The sequence below is a fragment of the Colias philodice genome, chromosome 7 (genome assembly GCF_061535455.1).
Source record: "Colias philodice isolate Cphi_HAF_F1 chromosome 7, ilColPhil1 Martin Lab GWU primary, whole genome shotgun sequence".
NCBI lineage: Eukaryota > Metazoa > Arthropoda > Insecta > Lepidoptera > Pieridae > Colias > Colias philodice.
In genome coordinates this window covers 731,461-756,408 of record NC_143092.1, presented here as the reverse complement: position 1 = coordinate 756,408, position 24,948 = coordinate 731,461, and the positions used below count along the sequence as shown (strand labels likewise).

Genomic DNA, 24,948 nt, shown 5'->3' with positions numbered 1-24,948 from the left:
CTAAAATACTTAATAATTACTGTACTATTAACTATTCTGTGTAATTAGTAAGTAGTAACCCAAGATATAGGTACCCAGTTCTGTACACAAACAAGGAAACTTTTGAAACAAATCTCTGTTGTCAATAGTATTCGTCACCTACCAACAATTAGTCATATCGTCTAGTACGTAAATTTTGCCCTTATAATTATTGATCATTCATATAGCAGTGACCAACGCGTTCCCAGAAGAACTAAACCTGTTATCTACAGCTGATAACTGACAGGGTTACCAGATTACTAAATAGATACAACGCGTTACCGACTCATTTTTTATTCAGTTGATATTCGAAACACGGCGAGTACCTAAGCTAATAAGTTTTCGTTAAAAAGTAAATAAAATACATCAAAATGAGTTGTTGCCAATCCCTTGTCAAATATATTTTGTTCTTCGCAAATCTTTTCTTCGCGGTAAGTTTTACTTTTGGCTTTATGCTTCTGAAAAGTTAAATTTGTTCCTAATTATGATGATGATATATAGCCTGTAACTTTCCTCGATAGATGGGCTATCTAACACCGAAAGAATTTTTCAAATCGGTTCAGTAGTTCTCGAGATTAGCGCGTTCAAACAAACAAACTCTTCAGCTTTATAATATTAGTATAGATTATGATATAATTATATGATATAATAAGTAACTACCGATTACAATACGTAGTGGAATCATAACCTATAATAGCAATAATATATCCATTGTGTTGTAAAACGTTTTTAAGCCTCACATTGGATTCAACTTTGCGTCCAATATTGGCTATAATTTGAAATTATCAAATTACTGCACTATACATTGGCTTCAATGTCAACTTTGTAACCAATCAATGGAAACAGACTAGCTCATTGGGCCAGTCCCAACTGTAGTAGCAGAGAAGCCAAGACGATGGACGATAATTTATTTGCACTAGCGGCCTACGCGTACGGACTAGGTACATATGCTTATTACTTGCATCAGACAAGTAATCAACAAAAGAAAAGGCGATGGTGGATGATAAAAATGCACACTTCAGGCGACTGACAGAGACGATATGTGTGGCGCGAGCGCGGCATTGTGTCCAAGATGCCCCCGTGCACTCCCCTTTCATTCCCCTCTCTTTTGAACGATCGAAAACCGACACTGAGCGCGTTAGTATTGGGCATTGGACAGTGATTGGACGCAATGTCTACATTGTGTCAAAGTACTGATATATACATTGGTGCATTGGGCGCATAACGTTACGTTGGTGCAAATATCTCCAATGTGTGGCCGCGGCAATATACTATATTATATACGTAAATAATCTCTTATATGTTTAAATTTTTTTTATATAATACATATGTTAAATTAGTTAGTTAGTTAGTTATTAGTTTATGATAAAAACGAATCGCCAAAAGTGTTGCCACCACTTCGGCACTTTTTATACAATGTCGCTCATGCACATGTGACCACCCGTAATATTCTGAATATTCATGAAGAAATATCGAAAATAAACTTCAAAAGGTGGAGTCTATCTATAATATTTTTCATGTTATTCAATTTTTATTTTTTTGTAGACTTGCTTTCTATTTTTTGATACATCTCCGAAGTTTATGGGTCGATTTCCAAAAGCTTATGAGTTATTTTAACAGGTTAATTAACATTTTGACTAAAAATTATCGACTACGAAAAAAAAGACGGAATCAAAAATTGTGTATTTATTAAAAAAATAACTAGTATACTTAAGTCCATAAATTATCCCCATAGGACGACTTTTTTAATCATTATTTGTAATCTACTACATAATAGCTAAAAATTCACAGAACATGTAGCTTTTCGCCGCTGCGCCGATCTTGGCTCACAGATTTTGTTCGTCGTGTCTCCTCTATACGTAGACTTAATAATTATCAATGATTTGACTCCCAGTCTTCGTCTATGTTTATACCAAATTTCGTGACAACCTAACAGATAGGCAAACTTTCAGTTTTATGGTAGGTATTGTTATGTTATTTTTTATCTACCTACCTATCTAATTATGGAATGGAAAATTTTGTAAAAAAAGTAATCTTTATTTATGACTGATAACACCAATATTTTTATATCAAGTTTCGTAAAAACCTAACCTAACCTAACAGACACAGATACAGGCAAACTTACACGTTTTATCAAAACCATATGTTAATTATAAATATATATCATTATGTCTAGACATAGCATCAGATTCCTTCTGCATTAACAGTCCAGTCTAGGGCACACCTGGGTCGAAAAATGCTGAAAGGGGGAAAGCTAACCAAAATGGCGTGGGCAGTTATATTCAAAAACTTACGCCAGATTTTAAAACACATTATTTTATAAACAACGTTATAAACGTTACACATGATTATATAATATTTTATTGGTATTAAAAATTGAAACATAAAAAAATTCCAAGTTAGATAACTAACTAACATCGAGATGAGACGGGAGATCGGTCCGTCTCTCTCTCGTTATACCTGCGATCGCGCTCGTGAGGTTTTGGTGTGACACAAGTTTCTAACATGTCACCCGACTAAAACGATTTTATTAAAAACTTTATCACGTTAATAATAACCATAGAATATATACCCAGATCTAATACACAAACAAGGAAACTATTGAATCAAATCTCTGTTGTCAATATTATTTGTCACTCCGACCATTAGTCATAATATCGTACGTAAATTTTGCCCTTACAATTATTGATCATTCTTATAATTTATTGGCAGTGACCAAAGAGTATAATGTATAATAGGCAGTGACCAACGCGTTCCCAGAAGAACTAAACCTGTTATCTACTGATAAGTGATAACTGACAGTGTTACCAGATTACTAAATTGATACCACGCGTTACCGCCACATTTTTTATTCAGTTGATATTCGAAACACGGCGAGTACCTACGCTATTAAGTTTTTGTTAAAAAGTAAATAAAAACATCAAAATGGGTTGTGGCGAATTCCTTGTCAAATATATTTTGTTCTTCGCAAATCTTTTCTTTGCGGTAAGTTTTACTTTTGACTAACTAATTAAGTTTTAAAAAAGTTTGTTACTAATTAATAATGTTTCAGACTTCAGTAATCTTATCTGTAAAACGAAATGCACTAATATTATGAATTATGATATATAATATAATAAGTACCTATCAATGATAAGAATTATTGTTTCAACCGTTCCTGAAATTGGGAATATTCCATAGCATTAGACATTACAATACGTTGTGGAATCATAACCTATAATAGCTATAATATATCCATTGTGTTGTAAAACGTTTTGTACTAGTATATACAGGGTGTCCCACTATTGGTATACTAAGCGCGAAGGGACTTGTAGTTTTGCATATACTGATCACGTAAAAAATACTTAAACAACAAAATTACACCAAAAAATTTTTGCTAAATTTTTCCTGAAAATCCATGTTTTCTTCTCTAACTACGCGCAGCCGGCATATACCGCTTCGCTAATGTGAGCATTTTGTCTATGAAAACATAATCTTAAACGATAGGTCACGAGCTGGTAGCAAATCTGGGCGGGTTGCTTGTTATGGGTGTACACATAGAGTTTTAATTATTCATCTAATTGAAAAAAAAATGCGTCTGGAACTTTATAAGTATTTTTTACGTACTTAGCGTATGCAAAACTATAACCTCCTTTCAGCTTAGTATACCAACAGTGGGACACCCTGTATATATTATGTATTTAGTTCAGTCATTTATATGTTTAAATTTTTTATATTTTATACATGATACATTTAAACACTAGTATTACTAGTTTATGATAAAAATGAATCACGAAATGTGTTGCTAAAACTCGAGAATGCCACAACCAATTTGGATATGGCATTTTGTTGGCATTAAAATTAATAAGGCTCCAGGAAGGTACTTATGGTGAGAAAACACGAAAAACACGAAAAAGACAATGGCAGTAGGTTCAACGTATGTCAGGGAAGCTAGTAGGGTAAACTCACCTAATTATGTGACTCACTTAATTCTAAGATACAACGTTTGGACTCTTTTATAGCGTTATAGGAGTAAAATCCAATACATTAAAATTAACCCTATGGTATGGTAATGAAGCTTCTTTTCGTGTACAAACTTTTGTTAAAATCGTGCGGGTGAGATAGTAAGAATCACGAGATTTGTCACTGCGCCCGCCATGTTTGACGTTTCACCGGTAGCGTGCAACTGTGCTGTCATTATTTAATTAATTTTAAATAGAAAAGGTGAGTGTAAGTTCATGATACTTTGACAATTAATTGTTAAAAACATATTCTTGTTGATACCGATAAAGGTTTTAGTAATTTTTCATTTGTTTTTGCATAATACCTTATTTCCTGGGTTCAAAAAGTTAACGATTTTCAAGATTGCAACTCAAAACAGTGTCACCGAATTAACCAAGCAAATTTTTATTATTTTCAATTCGTGTATAAATAATTGTTTTTAGTACGTCGTATACGTCGTACGTTAGTCGTTTAAGTCAGAAAATATTTATTTTTACTCAGGTTTAAAAGTAGGATCGCTTTCAAGCATTTTAAAAAAGTCCGTTATTTTTTTTATCACATAATTAAGTGAGTTATTTTTTTTTATTTTAGACAGCATGGAGGAAGACAAAAATAAAAATAGAAAATATAATGAAACAACGCTGACATCCGCAATTCAAAATATTCTGCAGTCAAAAATGAGTCTGTACATTGTTCACACAAACAATTATAATGTCCAATATTAATTTTTTATGGTTCCCCTCTTTTGATAATTTCTCATTGATAAATAAATACATAATTATTACTTTCAATATGTTTATATTTTTATTAATTGTATTTTTTTTTTACTTTTGTGTTAAAAAATAATAAATACTCACTTAATTCGGTTATAACAGAATTAGAGAAGTACTATCACCGAATTATGGTGATTGTCACAGAATTAGACAAGTCATCGCGGTTTGATTAAGCTCATTTTACGCTGAGTTAATTCATATGTGTTAAGATTACACTTGCTCCATTTGATAAATAGAAGATTGATTAATGTTCCTATTAAAAATAAAAATAAAATTTATAAAGTTTAACCTGTTTTTTTTTTCATATTCTGTTTTGTCACAGAATTAGATGAGTTGACTATACCTAGGTACCTACTTAAAATGATTTGAGATCAATTAATTTCCTAAATCTGTTGAGCAATAAGTTCGATATACTTACAGTTCACACCCACTAACTGATTCATGTTTGAATCATCAACAGAATGCCATGTTTTTTATTAATACAAAACTTTAATGATCATAATTTGCAGATTTTGAACTATTATATGGTAAGACTAGCTTTTCGCCCGCGTAGTCGAAGTAAAACCCGCTTAGTTCCATTGGGATTTTCGGGTGAAAACTCTATGGAATATGTTCCTAGTTATGTGTGTGCCAAATTTCACGTAAATCGGTTCACCAGTTTTTGCGTGGAGGAGTAAAAAACAACATACAATTATTCGCATTTAAAATATTACTATGATATTATCTATCACTAGTTGATTATTCTAATTCGACAATACTCTCCGAAAACTGGTTTGAAAATATCGCTAAATTATTCATTGTTTCGTTAACATAAAAGGATTAATAGGTATTCGTTGATTGATTTTTATTTGGATTAAACCAAGGGCTTAATAATACTGTAGCATCACACCTTTTACGTAAAAATTATAACAGTAGTCTGCAGTACTCCTCTGGATGAATGATATCTCCCCTTCGAGAATATTACATATTACCTATTTTTTTTAGTAGAAAACTAATTTGATAATAAAGTAGGTACTTAGTACATGACTCAAACACACAAACTCACCGATTTATCGTATTAGTTTCTAATAAGATTCTTACCACGGATAATACATAGTTTTGCTATACAAACACTTTTGACTGCAAAAATCAGTCAAAAACTGTTTTGACCGACGCCCTTAGGCCGCGTTTCCATCTGCAAGAAATCTTCCGCAAGAAATGTCCGACAGTTTGTCTGACAGCAGCTTGCAAGTCTAACGCCCCCTACCTGCAAGTAAACTTGCAAGCTAAGTACATTTCTTGCGGAAGTTTTCTTGCAGACGGAAAACCGGGCCTTAGTCAAGATAGATAAGTTTATTCAATGAAGAAAATTATCAAATAATTCCGCTGAAATTTGAAGGTCAAGAGGTCGTTGTATACCGGTATAGTTGGGTTTGTTTGATCGGGAAACGCCCTAAAGTCGCGTCTGACACTCGCCGCGCCGGTCTCTGCTGCGGCATGCTCGCTCGACTTGTATCGCTGTGTAGATACTATGTATTATCGCTTGTTATCTTTGCACTAAAAACGATTTTGACTTAGGGCATTGATCATCTAGGAAATGTATATGTTACAGTCAAAGACTATTACAGGTCAAAACTGTTTTTGACTGCAGAAATCAGTCAAAAACATTTTTTACCAGTGCGGGAGCCTGATCGCGTGTAGCATAAATCATCCTTTACTCTTCTGAGAAATACCGTTTCAATTGAAATACCTATCATTCCGAATCTAATGATATTGGCATATTTACAAAGAAAAACAATATTGTCGATAATAGTTGTGTAAAGGAATAGCATTTGTGTGCGTCGCAACTGATAAGAGATAAGATAGGTACCCCTGATAGTTGTTTTTAGGGCGTAGATAAAGTCTGCATGCATAAAGAAACAGTTTATTTAGAATGATCTCAATGTGTATAAATGATATCCATTTTTATTGTTAAATTACTTCTGATCATGATTTAAGAGCGAAAAATTACTGATCCTGGTAAATAAAGTTATAACGTTTTGTTTTTATGAAATACTAGCTTACCGCCCGCGGCTTCGCCCGCTTTGTCTAAAACCTAATAAATTATACACTAAAACCTTCCTCTTGAATCACTCTATCTATTAAAAAAAACCGCATCCAAATCCGTTGCGTAGTTTTAAAGATTTAAGCATACAAAGGGACATAGGGACATAGGGGCAGAGAAAGCGACTTTGTTTTATACTATGTAGTGATGATGAAGAATATTATGTCATTCTCCAAGGTTTTTTCAAATGTAAAAACTCAATCAAATTTTGAATCAAAGCAAAAAACCCGGTTATATTTTACTTGGATATGGCTGGCAGCGCCATCTAGTAGGCAAAGGGATGAATATATTTTAATTTATTAAGTGCTTAGATTACAAAATAAAATACAGATGGAGCATGACAACCGCCCGTCGCCCTTGTCAAAGAAAATACGAAATCAAAAGCAAATACGTCGCTGCTCCAGTGCTATAGCGCATATAGTGTCGTGTAATACGTCAAAAAGGGTTTGCAATTTTAGTAATAAATGCTGTCTTGTGATAATAAAACGCTGTAAAATTTGTTCCCGAAAACAAAAAAAAAAGATAAAACATCGTTTCACAGGTTTTCTGTAGATTATTTGGCTGATTTATTTCTTTATACGAATACGAATAATAATTTTACAGATATGAAGGAATACAAAACTTCAACGTATGTTGCCAGTATTTTGAAAATTAATTTGCCATTTTTATTGGTAAAACGGTTAAAAGATCTTCAGGGTAATGCTGTTGGATTTTTCGATCGTGAATGTGATTATTTGTAAAGTGCACTAAAGGTTCATGATCATTATTAGATTATTTTAATAAGCATAATACATTATTTTGTTACTTTTATAAAGCTTAAAAACGCCATAGTCGTTTTCACTAGCGATTTAATTTATGTGAACTCCATGATGGTTATGATGAAAATAAAATGTCCCGTATTCTCGACTAAAAACTACCGCTATTTGCATTCATATATTTTGAAAAATTAAAAATAATATAATTATTATAGTTAATATTGAAAATTTTTGAAGTGAAACTTCTTTATCGGGGTTGGAAAAAAATTTAGTGCAACATTTTTTCGTTTCGTTACGTGCCATCTTTTTCTTGTCCCTACCACGCGTGATTCGACGTATTTCTGTAAAGTTGCAAATTATTTTTTGAATAATAAGGTCATAAAGAAGTTTCACTTCTTACGTGTGTACACTAGTATTCGCACACATTTTTTTATGTAATTTATTTAATTAAAAATTGAACACAATTATTTTGTCTATATATAACTGTAGTAGGCAGGTACTTTATATAATAAAAGAATTTTTTATAATATTATAAAAAAAATATCAACAAACCCGAAATAATATTAAAATAAAAATTAAAACTTGACTGCTAATTTATGTTTATAGCCTATGTCATTACCGCGACCGCCACTAACATAATAATTCAGATGATTGCAATGAAACCGCACAACTCAAAATCGGTCCAACGTTTTATACTGCAGGGCGTGTCAAAGAAATATTATACATACATACATAAACTCGAAAAACATAACCCTCTTTTTTCCGTAGCCGGGGAAAAATTTGGGAAATTTTTCAATATTTGGTAACATTACACGCACACAGAAGCACCTTGTACGTACAGTGCAGCGGCGAAATGACAGCACACATAGCTTTATTGAAAATGACGATAAATCATTCGGTTTAGTTCGGCAACGCTCCATCTGTCTTTTATTTTGTAATCTAAGATTAAGTGTATACCACGGAAATATATATAAGTACTAGCGGTCCGCCCCGGCTTCGCCCGTGGTACATATGAAAAATAGATGTTGGCCGATTCTCAGACTTACCCGATATGCACAGAAAATTTCATGAGAATCGGTCCACCCGTTTCGGAGGAGTATGCAGACTAACATTGTGACACGAGAATTTTATATATAAGATATATATTTCCATGGTGTATACGTCGGCACCATGTCGGCACGCACCAACATACTATTTTATTGAATACAGATATCTTAGATCATTAAGTAATGGATGGAGTACGCTGGCAAATGTTCTAACTAAACTTTCTGCTGATTTTGGTGCGGGGAGGGTAACTCACACTGATGAAACACAATGAAACATAATCACACATTCACAAAAATAATTTGTGTCACGAAAGTCGTAAAAATTTACGACCTTTTAAGCGACGAGTTTTTAAATTCAACTCTATCACTAAGATAATAAAGATTAAATTTGTATTTCATTCCAAGATAGTCATGTGGAGTGGGGTTCAATATCGCGTTCTAAATTCAACTTTATCACTTAGGTCATAAAGATTAAATTTGTATATTTTCTTTCCATGATAGTCTCATGGGGCCGCATCAATGATCGAGTAAACATGACTCGATTATTTTTCTTGATCATATCGCTAAACGATACATCAACGATTATTAGAAATTGCATTTTATTAGAAATGTACGTTAAAAAAATAAAAAAATATACACAAATGAAAGGTTATTCCATCTTTTTTAATATTCGACATGTTTGAATTGCTTCTGCAAGACTTGACAGTACAAAACGGCATTTTTAGCGGAGCACTCGCAGACGTCCGTTCGACGTTTTACGAATACGCAGAGTGCTTGTAATCGATTACGCAAGTAGTTTTTATGAAAGGATAAGATTTTTCGATGAAAATAATCTTATACCTCGGCAAAAGGGGAAACGCCTGCGAGTGTTATCCATTACTTAATGATCTAAGACAGATATTAATTGAAATAGGTACCAATTGACACAAAATAATATAATGAGAGGTACGCTATTAAAACATTGAACAGTTCATAATACCACAATTTTAGATTAAGTAGCGGCCACTTTTCTAGAAATATAAAAATCAATCCTTATCCAAAAGTCACAACCCATGTAGCGATCCGATTACAGCTAATCCTTGATAAGATTATCGATTTTCGGGCGTAAAACCGTTAAACCGTTAAATAAATTAATGTTTTTTTTCTTATTATTACAGTTGGCTGGTTTAGCCCTCCTTGGTCTGGGAATCGCAGTGCAGCTCCAAGTATCGGAAGTAGTGGATGCAATCGAGTCGGCTAACTTCCAGTTAGCTCCCATTACGGCCATCGTACTTGGTGTTATCGTCTTCTTGATATCCTTCTTCGGATGCTGTGGTGCCATCAAGGAGAACAACTGCATGCTCGTTACTGTGAGTATACTGTCCTTGATTTACCTATACAATATTGTTCAAATTAACAATTATTAAACTGATTCGTTTAATCTTACGAGTCGTAAACCAAGGTAGACCTTAAAAATATGTTTAGTATAGAGTGACGAAATAATTGAAGTGAGTGTAATATAGGGTTTAAAACTGGTAATATCGTACCTACTTATTTCGAAATAAGACAGATTCCGACGAATTGAGAACCTCCTCCTTTTTTGAAGTCAGTTAAAAATAAGAACACGTCCTATCACAAGTTAACGAATTACTATGTAATTACATTCTGCTTACTGCACTGCTGCCTGCTGGCGACTGCTTCGCTACCTACCACACTACCTACTGCAGTCTGCATGTGTACAATGTACAAAAGTCGCCGTGAGCGTCGAGCGAGGAGCGAGGAGCTTAATGAGATAATATAATGCGATTCACACTTTCTGTTACATTTTTCCTAAATTTACAATTTTCAGATTTTCATACTATTCTGCAATCTGCATAATCTGTAACACATGTCAACTGTCAACAGTCTTGCAACTTGATAAAGTGTAAGGCTGAGGTGTAAGGTGTCTGGTGTAAACTGTAAACTCATAATTTGATTTTTGATATTCAATAAATCCTAGATCACAACTGTGATTTGTGATCATAATATTTATATTGTATTGAACGTCCATTTCAGTACTCAATATTCATGTTGGTGTTGATGCTAGCGAAATTGACATTGGCTATACTTATCTTCGTGAACCTGGATAGCTACGTGCAAGAGATTCCGCGCTGGTTGACCGAATCCTTCAACAAGGATAGACAGGCATTCCAAGGAATTGAAAGAACGGTGAGTGAAAAGTACTCACAACTTACTAAGAACACAAATAACACATATCTAAATATTAATATATTTAATGATCAACATATGGAATACCAACTGGATGCCAAAGCTAGTTCAAATATTGTTCAACACCTAACTAATTCATTCAAACCCTTTACCATTGAATTATTATTATTATGTATTGAATTTAAAACACTCAATATAATTAAACCTATTAAAAACCTATTTAAATATATCAAAATTGCTATCACAACTGTTCATTAAAGAAAGGATTCTCCAACCACCTAAATAAAACAATACATAAATGTTAAAAAAATGTACACTTATAAAGCATTTGAATCCTATAAAACTAAGTAACAATTCGACATTATTTGATTCCAGTTCAAATGCTGTGGTCCCCAAGGTGCAGCGTCTTACATGAACTTCTCACTACCGGATACCTGCTGTGCGTCCCTCCCCTGCACTGCCCTTAACGCTTACAGCGGCTGCTCCAACGCTGTCGAGGACTTCTTCCAGACCTTCGGAGTGGCTATCGGCGCTGTGGCTATCAGTGTTGTCTCTATTGAGGTATATTTGCAAATGGTTTATTTTTAACGTGATAACGTTTTTAAAAACGTTTTAGTCGGGTGACATGTTCAGAAACTAGTGTCACACCAAAACGTCACGAGCGCAATCGCAGGTATAACGAGAGAGAGACGGACCGATCTCCCGTCTCATCTCGAGCGCTACCAATAAGACGTTATCACGTAAACATCTCGATCGTAAACCTACTTTACAAACAACCAATTTTTTCAACTAAACTAAGTTCAACATTTAATAATTCAACTTCTAGATTTATTAGTTTAAAAGATTTTTCCATTATCAAGTGGTCATCATTTCTTGAAAATCATTGATGATATGCATTGTAAATTGTAATTGCATGAAATTTGCCTTTCTTTTAACATCAACTCTATCAAATATTATTTAATACTTGCTGTGCCCCACAGTTTTACCTTCATTGCTCTGCTTCTATGGGTCTTATTATGATATAAAATAGCCTATAGCAATCCTCAATAAATGAACTATCTAACAGACAATAATTTTTCAAATAGCCACTGTTGTTCCTGAGATTAGTGCAATCAATCAAGAAAACAGTCTTCAGCATACTACTCTACATACTTCATATTATACTAAACTATTTTTTTTCTTTTCAGTTGGTTGCAGTTATTTTCGCTCTCTGTCTCGCCAACCACGTGCGCAATCAAAGCAGAAGAACACACTACTAGTTATATTATATACTAATATAATTTAGCATTAGTTTTAATTCTTAAGTTTATGTGTTACCATGTTTTGTATTATTTACCGTTTTTTAACACCGAAGTATTTATTTGCAAGTTTTTATCGATTTTATTGAGAAAAATATTTATTCGTAAGTAAACACAGCCCGTTCGCGCTAAGTTTGTTTTGTATTCCACTGACTTGCATTCTATGGACTCACAAACTCAGTGTGAACGGGTATACATTTTTGATTTCCTTTTACAATTTTTGAAGTGAAACTTCTTTAACGGGGTTGGAAAAAAAAATTATTGTAACATTTTTTCGTTACGCGCGACATTTTTCCGTTTCGCGCCATCTTTTTCTTATCCCTACCACGCGTGATTCGACGTATTTCTGTAAAGGTGCATATAGTAAATTATTTTTTGAAAAATAAAGTCATAAAGAAGTTTCACTTACGTGTGTACACTAGTACACGCACACATTTTTTTTTACGCTTTTTCTAGCTTCACCTGTACGATTGTATGTAACCGACTCGATTTTCACTTTCTATGGACAGTTTTAATTCAAACTTTGTACACTTATCAAGGTTCGGTGACAATATCTTAAAACAATTTCTTAAAATTGTTAAAAAATAAGTGTATTTTAAGTTTTTTTTAACTATCTATATTCTTTTAAGAATGAAAGTCGATTTCTAAGCAAGGTGTTTGTATGTATGGTATAGTATACCTAATAAAAAGTATGATTTCCTTTGTTTAAAACAAAAAAGTTAAAATAAGTAAAGTTATTTATTAAGTTTACAAATGCATGAGATTGTTCCTTTTACCCAAAAAATTGTTTTATAAGTTAAATTTTAGTTACCTTATGTTTGTAACAACTACGCATAAATAACCAAATAGTATGTGTATTTTCATATATTATACTATTAAAATAAATATAAAAATTATTTTGTCGTTTTATTTTCCGCACCATTCCCTATATTCCTGAAATATCCAACACCACACAAATTTTATTAAAATTTACTAAATAAAGGTATATAGATAGAACACTGCTTCCTAATTTTAAACGATTATTACTAGTATATAATATTATAACTTATATACAATGGTATTATTACTATAGGCCAGTAGAAATCGACACTAAAAAACCCTAAATTCGCAAAGCACGATGTAGATTTGAATTTTTGGTATGTTGTTTGGATCAGTTAGGGTGATGTAAATCCCAATTTGCAACTTCGAAAAAGTTGTGCTCGCTGCGCACCACGTGATAAACTGCGAAAATTTTGGACTTTTTTCACTTTTTGCTCTAAAAGTCATAAACTATGCGTTTCCGACAAGTATGATTCAGTACATAAATTAAGGTTATTAAATTTGCAACAATTTAAGCCTAACCGCAGCTCTCTAAACCTTATAACGACTAAACTGTGGCCATTCGAAGATGGTTCATTTTTCCGGAAATATTGAAATTTTTAGTTTTGCTCCCGTTTGAACCAAAATATTGGCAAAAACCGCTCGTTCTATGAGAAAGTCGTATAATAAAGTTGTAGTGCATTTAATTTTCTTTCATTAGAGCATAGAACAAAGTCTGTGAGACAAATAGTTCACTCACAATATCTGAAAAACAAAAAGAAGGTAGAAATAGATTTTTAAAGAATTGAAACTGAGGGCATATAAAATCATAAAAAGGATAATACTTTTTCATTTGCAGGATAGGTAATTAACAAAATTACAAAGATAATTAAATTTGCAACAATTTAAGCCTAACCGCAGCTCTCTAAACCTTATAACAACTAAGCTGTGGCCTTTCAAAGATAGTCAGTTTTTCCCGAAATTTTCAAATTTTTAGTTTTGCTCCCGTTTGAACCAAAATATTGGCAAAACCGCTCGTTCTATGAGAAGGTCATAAAATAAAGTTGTAGAAAATGTAATTTTGTTAATTACCTATCCTGCAAATGAAAAAGTATTATCCTTTTTATGATTTTATATGCCCTCAGTTTCAATTCTTTAAAAATCTATTTCTACCTTCTTTTTGTTTTTCAGATATTGTGAGTGAACTATTTGTCTCACAGACTTTGTTCTATGCTCTAATGAAAGAAAATTAAATGCACTACAACTTTATTATACGACTTTCTCATATAACGAGCGGTTTTTGCCAATATTTTGGTTCAAACGGGAGCAAAACTAAAAATTTAAAATTTTTGGGAAAAACTGACTATCTTTGAAAGGCCACAGCTTAGTTGTTATAAGGTTTAGAGAGCTGCGGTTTGGCTTAAATTGTTGCAAATCTAATTAGCTTTGTAATTTTGTTAATTACCTATACTGCAAATGAAAAAGTATTATCCTTTTTATGATTTTATATGCCCTCAGTTTCAATTCTTTAAAAATCTATTTCTACCTTCTTTTTGTTTTTCAGATATTGTGAGTGAACTATTTGTCTCACAGACTTTGTTCTATGCTCTAATGAAAGAAAATTAAATGCACTACAACTTTATTATACGACCTTCTCATAGAACGAGCGGTTTTTGCCAATATTTTGCTTCAAACGGGAGCAAAACTAAAAATTTCAATATTTCGGGAAAAATGAACCATCTTCGAATGGCCACAGTTTAGTCGCTATAAGATTTAGAGAGCTTTAATTAGACTTAAATTGTTGCAAATTTAATAACCTTAATTTATGTACTGAATGATACTTGTCGGAAACGCATAGTTTATGACTTTTAGAGCAAAAAGTGAAAAAAGTCCAAAATTTTCGCAGTTTATCACGTGGTGCGCAGCGAGCACAACTTTTTCGAAGTTGCAAATTGGGATTTACATCACCCTAACTGATCCAAACAACATACCAAAAATTCAAATCTACATCGTGCTTTGCGAATTTAATGTTAATTTCCACTGGCCTACTAAACATTGCCTTCATCATAAATTCAAATCTAGTTTATTTTTGTAATTATGTATTATAATATCATTTCAAGAACACTACCTAATATTTACTAATGATTAGGCAGGTAGGTTCAATAAATAATAAATAAATAGGTAGTAAATAATATCTCCTTATAATTTTTGAGGCAAAATGACGCTTAAGATTTTTGCTTCTCAGTTTTGGATATCTACCAACCTATTACAAAGATTCTCCACGCTCAAAAGTCGAATGTAATGAAAATTTATTAACCAAATATGTATATCGATAATAATGTAAACAGTTCTCAAACTATCTTTATACCAAATTTCATCCAAATCTTTTCAGTGTTTTTAGCATGAAGAAGAGACTGAGTTACTTTCGCATTTAACATTCACGTATAGACACTACATTTTCTTCGTAACAAAATATTTCATGTATGGAAGTTTGACATTGTTCTTACACGAGAGTATATATACAGGGTGTAATCGTTAAGTGTGCACAGGCGATTTTTCCGTAAGTATTACAGATAACAAAAAACTTTAAACTGATATCGAAAGTACTTAACCTAATGAGTAAAATGGCCGTAATAAATTTTTAAAAATAAATCGAGAAATATCAAAAAAATTATCTTTAAACCCTCCCATACATTAAGTATGAAATATGAATATCCCGTATACATTTAATATGAAAGATTTTTAGCTTTCTTTTTCTTTTTTGGTTTTCTGCTTTAATTACTTCGCAAATTTGAAGTGGCATTTTCCACGCTTTTTTCGGACATTTTCACGCATTTTCCGGATATTTTCCGGGGATTTTCCGAGCATTTTCCGGGCATTTTCCAGGCATTTTCCACGCTTTTTCCGGACATTTCCACGCATTTTCCGGATATTTTCCAGACATTTCCCTGGCATTTTCCGGTTATTTTCCGGGATTTTCCAGACATTTTCCGGGAATTTCCCAGGCATTTTCCGGGGATTTTCCGAGCATTTCCCGGGGATTTTCCGGATGTTGCCCAGACATTTTACGGACATTAAACTGGCATTTTCCGGGAATTTTCCACGCATTTCCCAGGCATTTTCCGGAAATTTCTCAGGCATATTCCGGGGATTTTCCGTGCATTTTCCGGATATTTTCCGGGAATTTTCCAGGCATTTTCCGGACATTTCCCTGACATAGCCTGTAAATGTCTGGAAAATCCCCGGGAAATGCTCGGAAAATCCCCGGAAAATGTCTGGAAAATCCCCGGAAAATGCCAGGGAAATGTCCAAAAAATGTCTGGAAAACATCCGGAAAGTCCCCGTAAATGCTCGGAAAATCCCCGGAAAAAGCCTGGGAAATTCCTCTAATAAAATAAAACGCTTGATGGACAGACAAGGAATAAAGAACTATATTTCAAAAACCGAACATATCTAAACCTAACACACATCTTGCTACATGTCGCTACTAAATAGTTCGTATATGAGTGATATTGTCGATATAAAATAACACCCCTACTTATCACAATATTCACTAAACAATCATATACAAAATTATTCTATACAAACTATGCCAAGAAGCAACATAAATTTATAATGTTTTGCTGAACATAAACTTTTAGTAAGAATATCAGCTGGCATATCAGCTGTTGGCAAATACAGCACCTTAACAATTTTATCTCTTACTAGATCACAACAAAAATGATATTTAACATCGATATGCTTTGTACGTTTATGAAATGCTGGATTTGCACACAGCTGCGCACCTTGGTTATCATTAAATATGCAAATAGTGTACATCTTATTGGTTATTTCATATTGTAATTCCTTAAGATATAATGCTTCTCTACATGCTTCAGATAGACCAATATACTCTGATTCAGTGCTAGAGAGGGCTACACATTTCTGTTTTCTACACTCCCATGATATTACACCATCAGATAACAAAAAACACATTCCAGTATATGATCTCCTATCTTCAGAGTTAGAAGCCCAATCAGCATCTACATAGCCTGTTATTTCTGAATTACCTTCTTTACAATATTTTATTCCATAACATTTAGTTCGTTTTAAATACCTTAGTACTCTTTTTGCATATTCCCAATGCTCTTTTGTGTGACAATTATTAAACTGACTTAAAAAACTTATAGAGTAACTAATATCTGGCCTAGTTAAGACTGACAAGTACATCAAACTACCAATTAGTTGTTGATAGGGCACATGACTATTTGCCCCTACTGGACCTTTATTTACATTTAATTTGACCTCCATCGGAGTATCAACAGTCTTACAATCACTTAAATTAAATCTGCTTAAAAGTTGATCAATATAAGCTTCCTGACTCAAAGTTACATATCCTTTATCTTTATTGAAGGTTACATTCATTCCAAGACATAATTTAGCCTCACCTAAGTCCTTAATGCTGAAATTATTAGATAAAATCTGTTTCAAGTTATTAGTTTCAATTATATCATTGGAAAATATAAAGAAATCGTCGACATAGACTGTCACAATGGTCTTACAATTATTAATATTCTTTGTATACATACATGGTTCTATTTTTGACCTTTTGTAACCATTACTGATCAAACAATTATCAACCTTTTTATTCCAAGCTCTAGAGGCTTGCTTAAGTCCATAAATGGCCTTTTTAAGTTTCAATACTTTATGATCTGAACTACTACTATTATAACAATCTGGCATTTTCATGTAAATGGTTTCCTCTAAATCACCATTCAAGAAAGCAGTCTTGACATCTAAATGGTGAACATCCATACCTAACTTTACAGACAATGCAAATAATAGTCGAAGGGTTGTATGTCTCACTACAGGCGAAAATGTTTCTGTGTAATCTACACCATATTTTTGGGTGAAGCCCTTTGCGACCAAACGAGCACGATAACGCACATTGTTTTCACTATCGTACTTTTTTCGTAACACCCACTTGCACTGCACTATAGTACCATCTTTTGGTACATCTACGAGTTCCCATGCACTATGATTCTCGAATGACTGTAGCTCATCCTGTACTGCCGCTAACCAATGTTCTTTCTCTGGACCTTCCAAAGCTTCCTGCAAGGATATCTCATCCATGAACATGTTGTCATCTTTTATACAAGCACTTGCAAATCCATATCTGTCTGGCTGCTGCCTACGCCGGGGACCAGATATTATGTTGACATTGTTCAATATAATGGAGTCTTCACTGTCTGTTGTACCAGTCTCAGAGCTATCTAATGTGTCTTCTTCACAAGGTACATATAGTTCACTGCTGTCATCTGTGTTCGAGCTCTCTGATTGTTCAAGTGAATCTTCCTGAGGTGTCAAGTCTTTTTCCTCCACTGGAACCATATTCACTTCATCTGAACAATTTTCCTGTACCTTCAGATCACTCTCTGTCTCCATCTTGACATGACCTAGACGTCGATGCCAAACTTCACTGGACACCATCACTGCAGCCGATGAACAACACTCAGGCATGTTTAGTTTATACACACCATTCAACAGACTCGCTGTAGCCACTAATACTCCTGCTTGGTTGAAAATCTGACATCCATTATTGTTGAATGAAACTTTGTTTCCTTTTGATATAAGTTGACTAACAGACAACAGATTTGTAGTCAACTTCGGCACGCATAATACATCTTCCACTGTAATATCGTATTCACAGGCATGCGTCTTTGTCGTAATCTGCACATCTCCAGTACATACTACTGGTATTTTATCTTTATTTGCCACGACAATTTCTTTGATCATAACATCTCGCGACACATTTGACAACCATTCTTCGTTCGCGGTAAGATGAACACTCGCCCCGGAGTCAATATACCAGTCACTTTTACAAAATTCACCATTCAGGAACACGGCGCTAAACGCGTTACTTCTTGTGCGTTCATTTTTATTTGTATTCGACGCATTTTTGTCCGAAAATGTACACTGATTGCGATAATGTCCTGTTTGTTTACATTTGTAGCATCTAATGACTTTTGGTTTTGACTTTGACAAGTTTGACGTCTGTTCAGTGTTACCAACATTCCGTTTCATCTTATAACTCGCAAATGCTCCACTGGAATTGGAAGCGCTACTGTCTTTGCCATTTCCACTTTCTTCCATGTCCAATAATTTTGTTTTAATGGCGTCTGATGTCAATGGTATGCCGCAATGCTCAATCGCCATTATCATAGGGGAATATTTTTCTGTTAATCCCGCTAACAAAAGCGATGCGACCCACTCATCATTGATATTAAAGCCCGTACCGCTTAATTTTTGGCTTGTTTCAATGATTTGTGTCACGTACGAAGTCATTGAAGCACTATTTTCGAGTCGTATTGAAATCAAACTCCTCAGCAAACTGATTCTTCTCGTGAATCCTGAGTCATCAAATAGGTTCTTCAATTTCTTCCACAGCTCATGTGTCGTTTGTACACTTTTTATATGCACATAAAGCGACGAATCTATTGTCATGATCAGCTTAGCTCTGGTTTTCGCGTCACCTGCTGCTCCTATTTCTGCTGGTACAGTCTCCGACTTGATGCAATCAGACAATCCCTCCAGCACCAGAAAATTCTCAGCCGCAAAAGCCCATTCGCTGTAGTTTTCACGTCCTTTCAATTTAGGCACACTAACAAGATAATTCGTCGTCATTTTCAACTAAAAAATCTGGGCCCATAACCTCTAATAAAATAAAACGCTTGATGGACAGACAAGGAATAAAGAACTATATTTCAAAAACCGAACATATCTAAACCTAACACACATCTTGCTACATGTCGCTACTAAATAGTTCGTATATGAGTGATATTGTCGATATAAAATAACAATTCCCGGAAAATAACCAGAAAATGCCTGGGAAATGCTCGGAAAATGCGTGGAAATTTACGGAAAAACCGTGGAAAATCCCTGGAAAATGCCAGGAAAATATCCGGAAAATGCGTGAAAATGTCCGGAAAATATCCGGTAAATGCGTGAAAATGTCCGGAAAATATCCGGAAAATGCCTGGAAAATCCCCGGAAAATGCCTGAGAAATGTCCGGAAAATGCCTGGGAAATGCGTGGAAAATCCCCGGAAAATGCCAGGGAAATGTCCGGAAAATGTCTGGGAAACATCCGGAAAATCCCCGGGAAATGCTCGGAAAATCCCCGGAAAATGCCTGGGAAATTCCCGGAAAATGTCTGGAAAATCCCGGAAAATAACCGGAAAATACCAGGGAAATGTCCGGAAAATATCCGGAAAATGCGTGGAAATGTCCGGAAAAAGCCTGGAAAATGTCAAGAAATGCTCGGAAAATCCCCGGAAAATATCCGGAAAATGCGTGAAAATGCGTGAAAATGTCCGGAAAAAGCGTGGAAAATGCCACTTCAAATTTGCGAAGTAATTAAAGCAGAAAACCAAAAAAGAAAAAGAAAGCTAAAATCTTTCATATTAAATGTATACGGGATATTTATATTTCATACTTAATGTATGGGAGGGTTTAAAGATAATTTTTTTGATATTTCTCGATTTATTTTTAAAAATTTATTACGGCCATTTTACTCATTAGGTTAAGTACTTTCGATATCAGTTTAAAGTTTTTTGTTATCTGTAATACTTACGGAAAAATCGCCTGTGCACACTTAACGATTACACCCTGTATACAATAAGCATTATTAAATTATAAGCTCTGCCTTACTTTTTTGTGTCACTGGCTCTCAAGGGTTTCATTTGTTTTTCATAATTTAATTTAACCTCAGTTTCTAAGTATTCTGACAAATAAATATATTATTAAAGCTACAAGTGTTCTTATAGATAAATAACAATTAATAATAATTTTAATACCTATTACAATTGCTATCTTTATTTCCTGATAATTCTGATTTGTTATATTGTGTCCTGGAGTTTCGTCCGGAATATTTTATTTATTAAGTATTACAAAAAATGAGATGTGTTATTCAGTGGGCTATAAAATGGATCTTTACTATTTTTAAATAAATTTTAATGACAGACCGTTTGGCTTGGTTGATAGTGGCCCTGCCTGCCAAGCCAGAGGTCGTGGGTTCGATTCCCACCCGGGGCAAGTCTTTGTGTGATGAACATCGATGTTTGCTCCATGTCTGGGTGTTAATAATCTATATAAGTATTTATTTTAAATTATATACCTATGTATGTTGATCAGCCGACAGCCACCCGGTTTCCATAACACAAGCGAAAAGCTAAGTAACTAGTAAGTTGGTATGCACGTATGGGATCTTATCATAAAAGTGAAGTCCCGTGTCCCCGTAGTGGGGTAGGGGGCAGATGCATTATTCATACATCTGTTTCACTGATCGATTTTTCTTTAGGGACAAGTAGGTGATCAGCCTTCTGTGTCCTGCCAGACCGAGACATTTTTTTTTCGTCTCCACCGGGAATCGAACCCAGGACCCCTCGGTTCTACGCTCACGCGTCAATCACTGTACCGAGGAGGCGGCGGTCCTATGGGATCTTATCATACGAATCTAAAAAAATCATGGAATTAGAATGAAAATAATTTCAATTAATTTAATCTTAAAAATGAAAATTTTCCTCTGTGATTTTTTATGCCGTGCAAAGTAAAAGTAATACCGGCTAAGCGCGAGCGGCGAATCTGATTCGCGCACCAAGGGTTACACTTACAGTACATTTTTGTTGAAATTATATTAGGCTTGCTATAAGACGTTGCTTCGTACAAATTTTCAAGATTGTGTATTCACTGAAATTTCGAAAATTTGTACATTAAACGGCTACCTTGTTATATCTTTTGATTGCGTTGGCTTAGAAGTTTGCTTCAAGTTAACATAGATTTGAGTATTTGATACAATTACAAACAGACAGACGGACAACAGTACTAACAGTAATAGTTTATAGAAATAAATAAGGCCTGTTTTCCATTTGTGGTTTAAATATCTCCCAGAATGCAATCATCCTATAACCGAAAGTTTCTAATAATTCGACGACCTGCATAAAAATAATAATTTTCCATTATTTTAAAATAGTGACGCACCTGCCCACTTATCCTAGAAAGGTATTGATCTAGTTTAAAGTGGCATACAATTAGAAGTGCCCTTGTATGATAGTGTTATACCTGACCGAAGCAGCAATAGTTTAGCTCAGTTAGCCTAGTTCTAAACATGTGTGTCTGTCTAGGGAAATTCGTAGTGAGATACATTTTAGTTAGCATTAATTTATTTTTCTTTGTAAGTATTTAGTATTCACTTATTTAATAAAGTAAACATTTGTAAGACATTACTAAATTAAATATAATATGGCCTTTGCCAGAAGGTTGCCTGGTAGAAATGGCTTTGAGATATAAGGCCGCCATTTGCACAATTAACTTTAACATATTTTTTTTACTTTTATTTTATAAGACCAATAGTTGTAGGAGTAAAAAGTCAAAAAATATATAATGAAGCAATGGGTGGTTTATAACTTATTTCATTATTTTCATAAATCACAGTAAATTAATAATCGTGACTATACGAATCACAGATAACAAACAGACTACATTACTAACATCTATACTAATATAATAAAGCTGAAGAGTTTGTTTGTTTGAACGCGCTAATCTTAGGAACTACTGGTCCGATTTGAAAAATTATTTCGGTGTTAGATAGCCTGTTTATCGAGGAAGGCTGTAGGCTATGTATATCATCACGCTAAGACCAACAGGAGCGGAGCAATGCGGGAGAAACCGCGCGGCACAGCTAGTTATTAATATCCATAAAAAATAAATTTTGAGTCCTAAGACGATCGCTTAAAAAACCATAATATGAATAAACTGGACAATTTAAACATAAATTAAAGATATCTTCTCTTTACAGTTAATAGGCGCTGGTCTTGCAATAGTTGGTGGGATTGCTCTCTACCACCTGAGCTCGAGTCCTCAAATCGATGTTTATAGTTTGAAATTCGCAGTCATTCTGGCGATAGTATTAGGATGTGTTATAGCAATCGTTAGCTCTCTAGGTTGGTGCGGAGCGTGTGCTGAGAGGAAGAATTTGCTTTATATTGTAAGTATTTTCCGATATTAAATTGTCTCATATTGTATTTTGAAACAATAAATCGTAGTCGTAATAAATAAATAAAGATAATTTTGCATACGTATTGTTAAAAAACAATGAAATAAATTCGGGATTATGTAAAAAAATACTTGAAGTTTTTATCAAAAAAACTATAAAAGAATTAGGTATCTGTTGTTGAATATTGGCAACCTTAAAAATAATAAGTAAAACAATTTCAGACTTATAAGTTAGTAAGGACAAATCTGTGTTGTATTTTTGGCTTTTAAATAGTAATAGAGCACGTGATAAAAATATCTTATTATAAAATTATAGATATTTTAATTTCAGTATTCTGCCATAGTATTGATCTTAGCTGGTCTACAAATCTACGGATTAATGACCATAAGGAACCAAGAGCAGGAGGAGTTGAGGGTCATGGTCGTAGATTCGCTGAAAATGGCCTTTAATGATAGCGACCTGCAAAGTTTTCATGCTATGGAAGCTTCCGTAAGTTTCATTTAATATTTATTGCTATTACATTACATGAAATTTTTTTAATTCGTAACTAAGGACGCGATAATCCTACATCGTGATTCGTGATCTTATGGTAACTTCTATTACGTTTTGACTTACGCAAGTGATGTAAAAGTTTTTGCTTTTTGTGTATGTTTGCCTCTGCTTACATAATCGGCTGAGCTGATTTGAATGAAATGAAAAAACATTTCGAACGCGAACGAAGCCGCCGGCAAACCCTAGTTACAGCTCACAATATATTCCACGATATCTTACCAACTTCTATATCTCACAAAACTAACCATTTACACGCTACAGCTCAAGTGTTGCGGGACCACGGGGCCAGATTCCTATGCCGGCGTCTACGACAGACTACCGCCATCTTGCTGTAAAAACGCCACGACACTACCAGACTTCGACACACCTATCGTTGTTGATAGAGATATGGCTCTATCCTGTTATGCTGATGATGCTCATCAAGGGTGTAATGAAGTGTTACTGGAAGCCCTGGGCGTGTTGGCACATTATGTTGGAATGGCTTTCATTGTTGTTATTGCTTTTGAGGTAAGTTGAATGACCAGAATTAGGTTAAATATTTTATTTGATTGATGAAGGATGATTATAATGAAGAATGTAACTTTTTTTTTCTCGCCTAATTAGAAGATGTTTTGTTCAATTTGAGGCTTAGGGAAAATCTGATTAAAGGGCAGTTGGTGTAATTGATTTTAAAATTACAAATTGGAAATCAAATCCATTTATTAACAGTGACGACTGTCGAAATATAAAATTAGTCCGATGGAAAGATGATTAAAATAAATGTTTGTTAAAATCTCATAGAACACGGAAGAGCTAATTTAGTAATTTGCCTTATTATTTTTCTCGCTAATCATTAATTGATTTTAATTATTTCCCTCCTTAGATCAGGAAATAATAAGAAATCCTGTTAGTGGACTGATAGAAAAACATCATTTTTCATAAGAATTACTTACTTGTTACAGTTCCTAGCTATGGTTATGGCGATGTCGCTCTCCTGTTGCATCAGAAGCCCGAAGACTGTTTAATATTGTTAAAAATAAACCTTGTTAATGTTATATTACCTAGGTATATTATACTGTAGATTGTTACGTTTGAAATAAAATTTGTTAAAAAAGACATTTGTTTAATTTTAAGATAAGTCTGTGATAAGTGATAGGAAATCTCTGGTTTCGGGGATTCACCTTCACCTCTATACATATCTTTATATGATCTTATTACCTATATTATAAAACATCAGATAGTAAGAGTTGCTGTTAATTAACAGTTTAGATAACAATTGCATTACACTGAAATCGTACCAAGAAAATTGGGACCTAGATTTTAAGATATGTGGAAAATTTTCAGTCTTACATGTGTTAAAAGTTATACCTACTTAACTACCATTACGATAAAGCATTACCTACTAGCTTTCCGCCTTCGGCTTCGCCCGCTTTGTCTAAAACCAAA

At 33.9% G+C, this 24,948-nt stretch overlaps 2 protein-coding genes across 2 annotated transcripts; both read left to right on the top strand.

The window, feature by feature from the left end:
• Positions 1-2,812: 2,812 nt before the first annotated feature.
• LOC149486893 (23 kDa integral membrane protein-like) lies at positions 2,813-13,037 on the top strand. Its single transcript, XM_089697062.1, has 5 exons — positions 2,813-3,003; positions 9,814-10,005; positions 10,691-10,843; positions 11,219-11,404; positions 12,031-13,037. Exons 1-5 carry the CDS (start codon positions 2,944-2,946, stop codon positions 12,100-12,102), a joined length of 663 nt encoding a protein of 220 aa, XP_089553188.1. The 5' UTR covers positions 2,813-2,943; the 3' UTR covers positions 12,103-13,037.
• An 8,985-nt stretch (positions 13,038-22,022) lies between these two features.
• LOC149486892 (tetraspanin-18-like) lies at positions 22,023-24,610 on the top strand. Its single transcript, XM_089697060.1, has 5 exons — positions 22,023-22,149; positions 22,774-22,962; positions 23,302-23,460; positions 23,785-24,030; positions 24,465-24,610. The coding sequence occupies exons 1-5, from the start codon at positions 22,084-22,086 to the stop codon at positions 24,525-24,527; spliced, it is 723 nt and encodes a 240-aa protein (XP_089553186.1). The 5' UTR covers positions 22,023-22,083; the 3' UTR covers positions 24,528-24,610.
• The last annotated feature ends 338 nt before the right edge of the window (positions 24,611-24,948 follow it).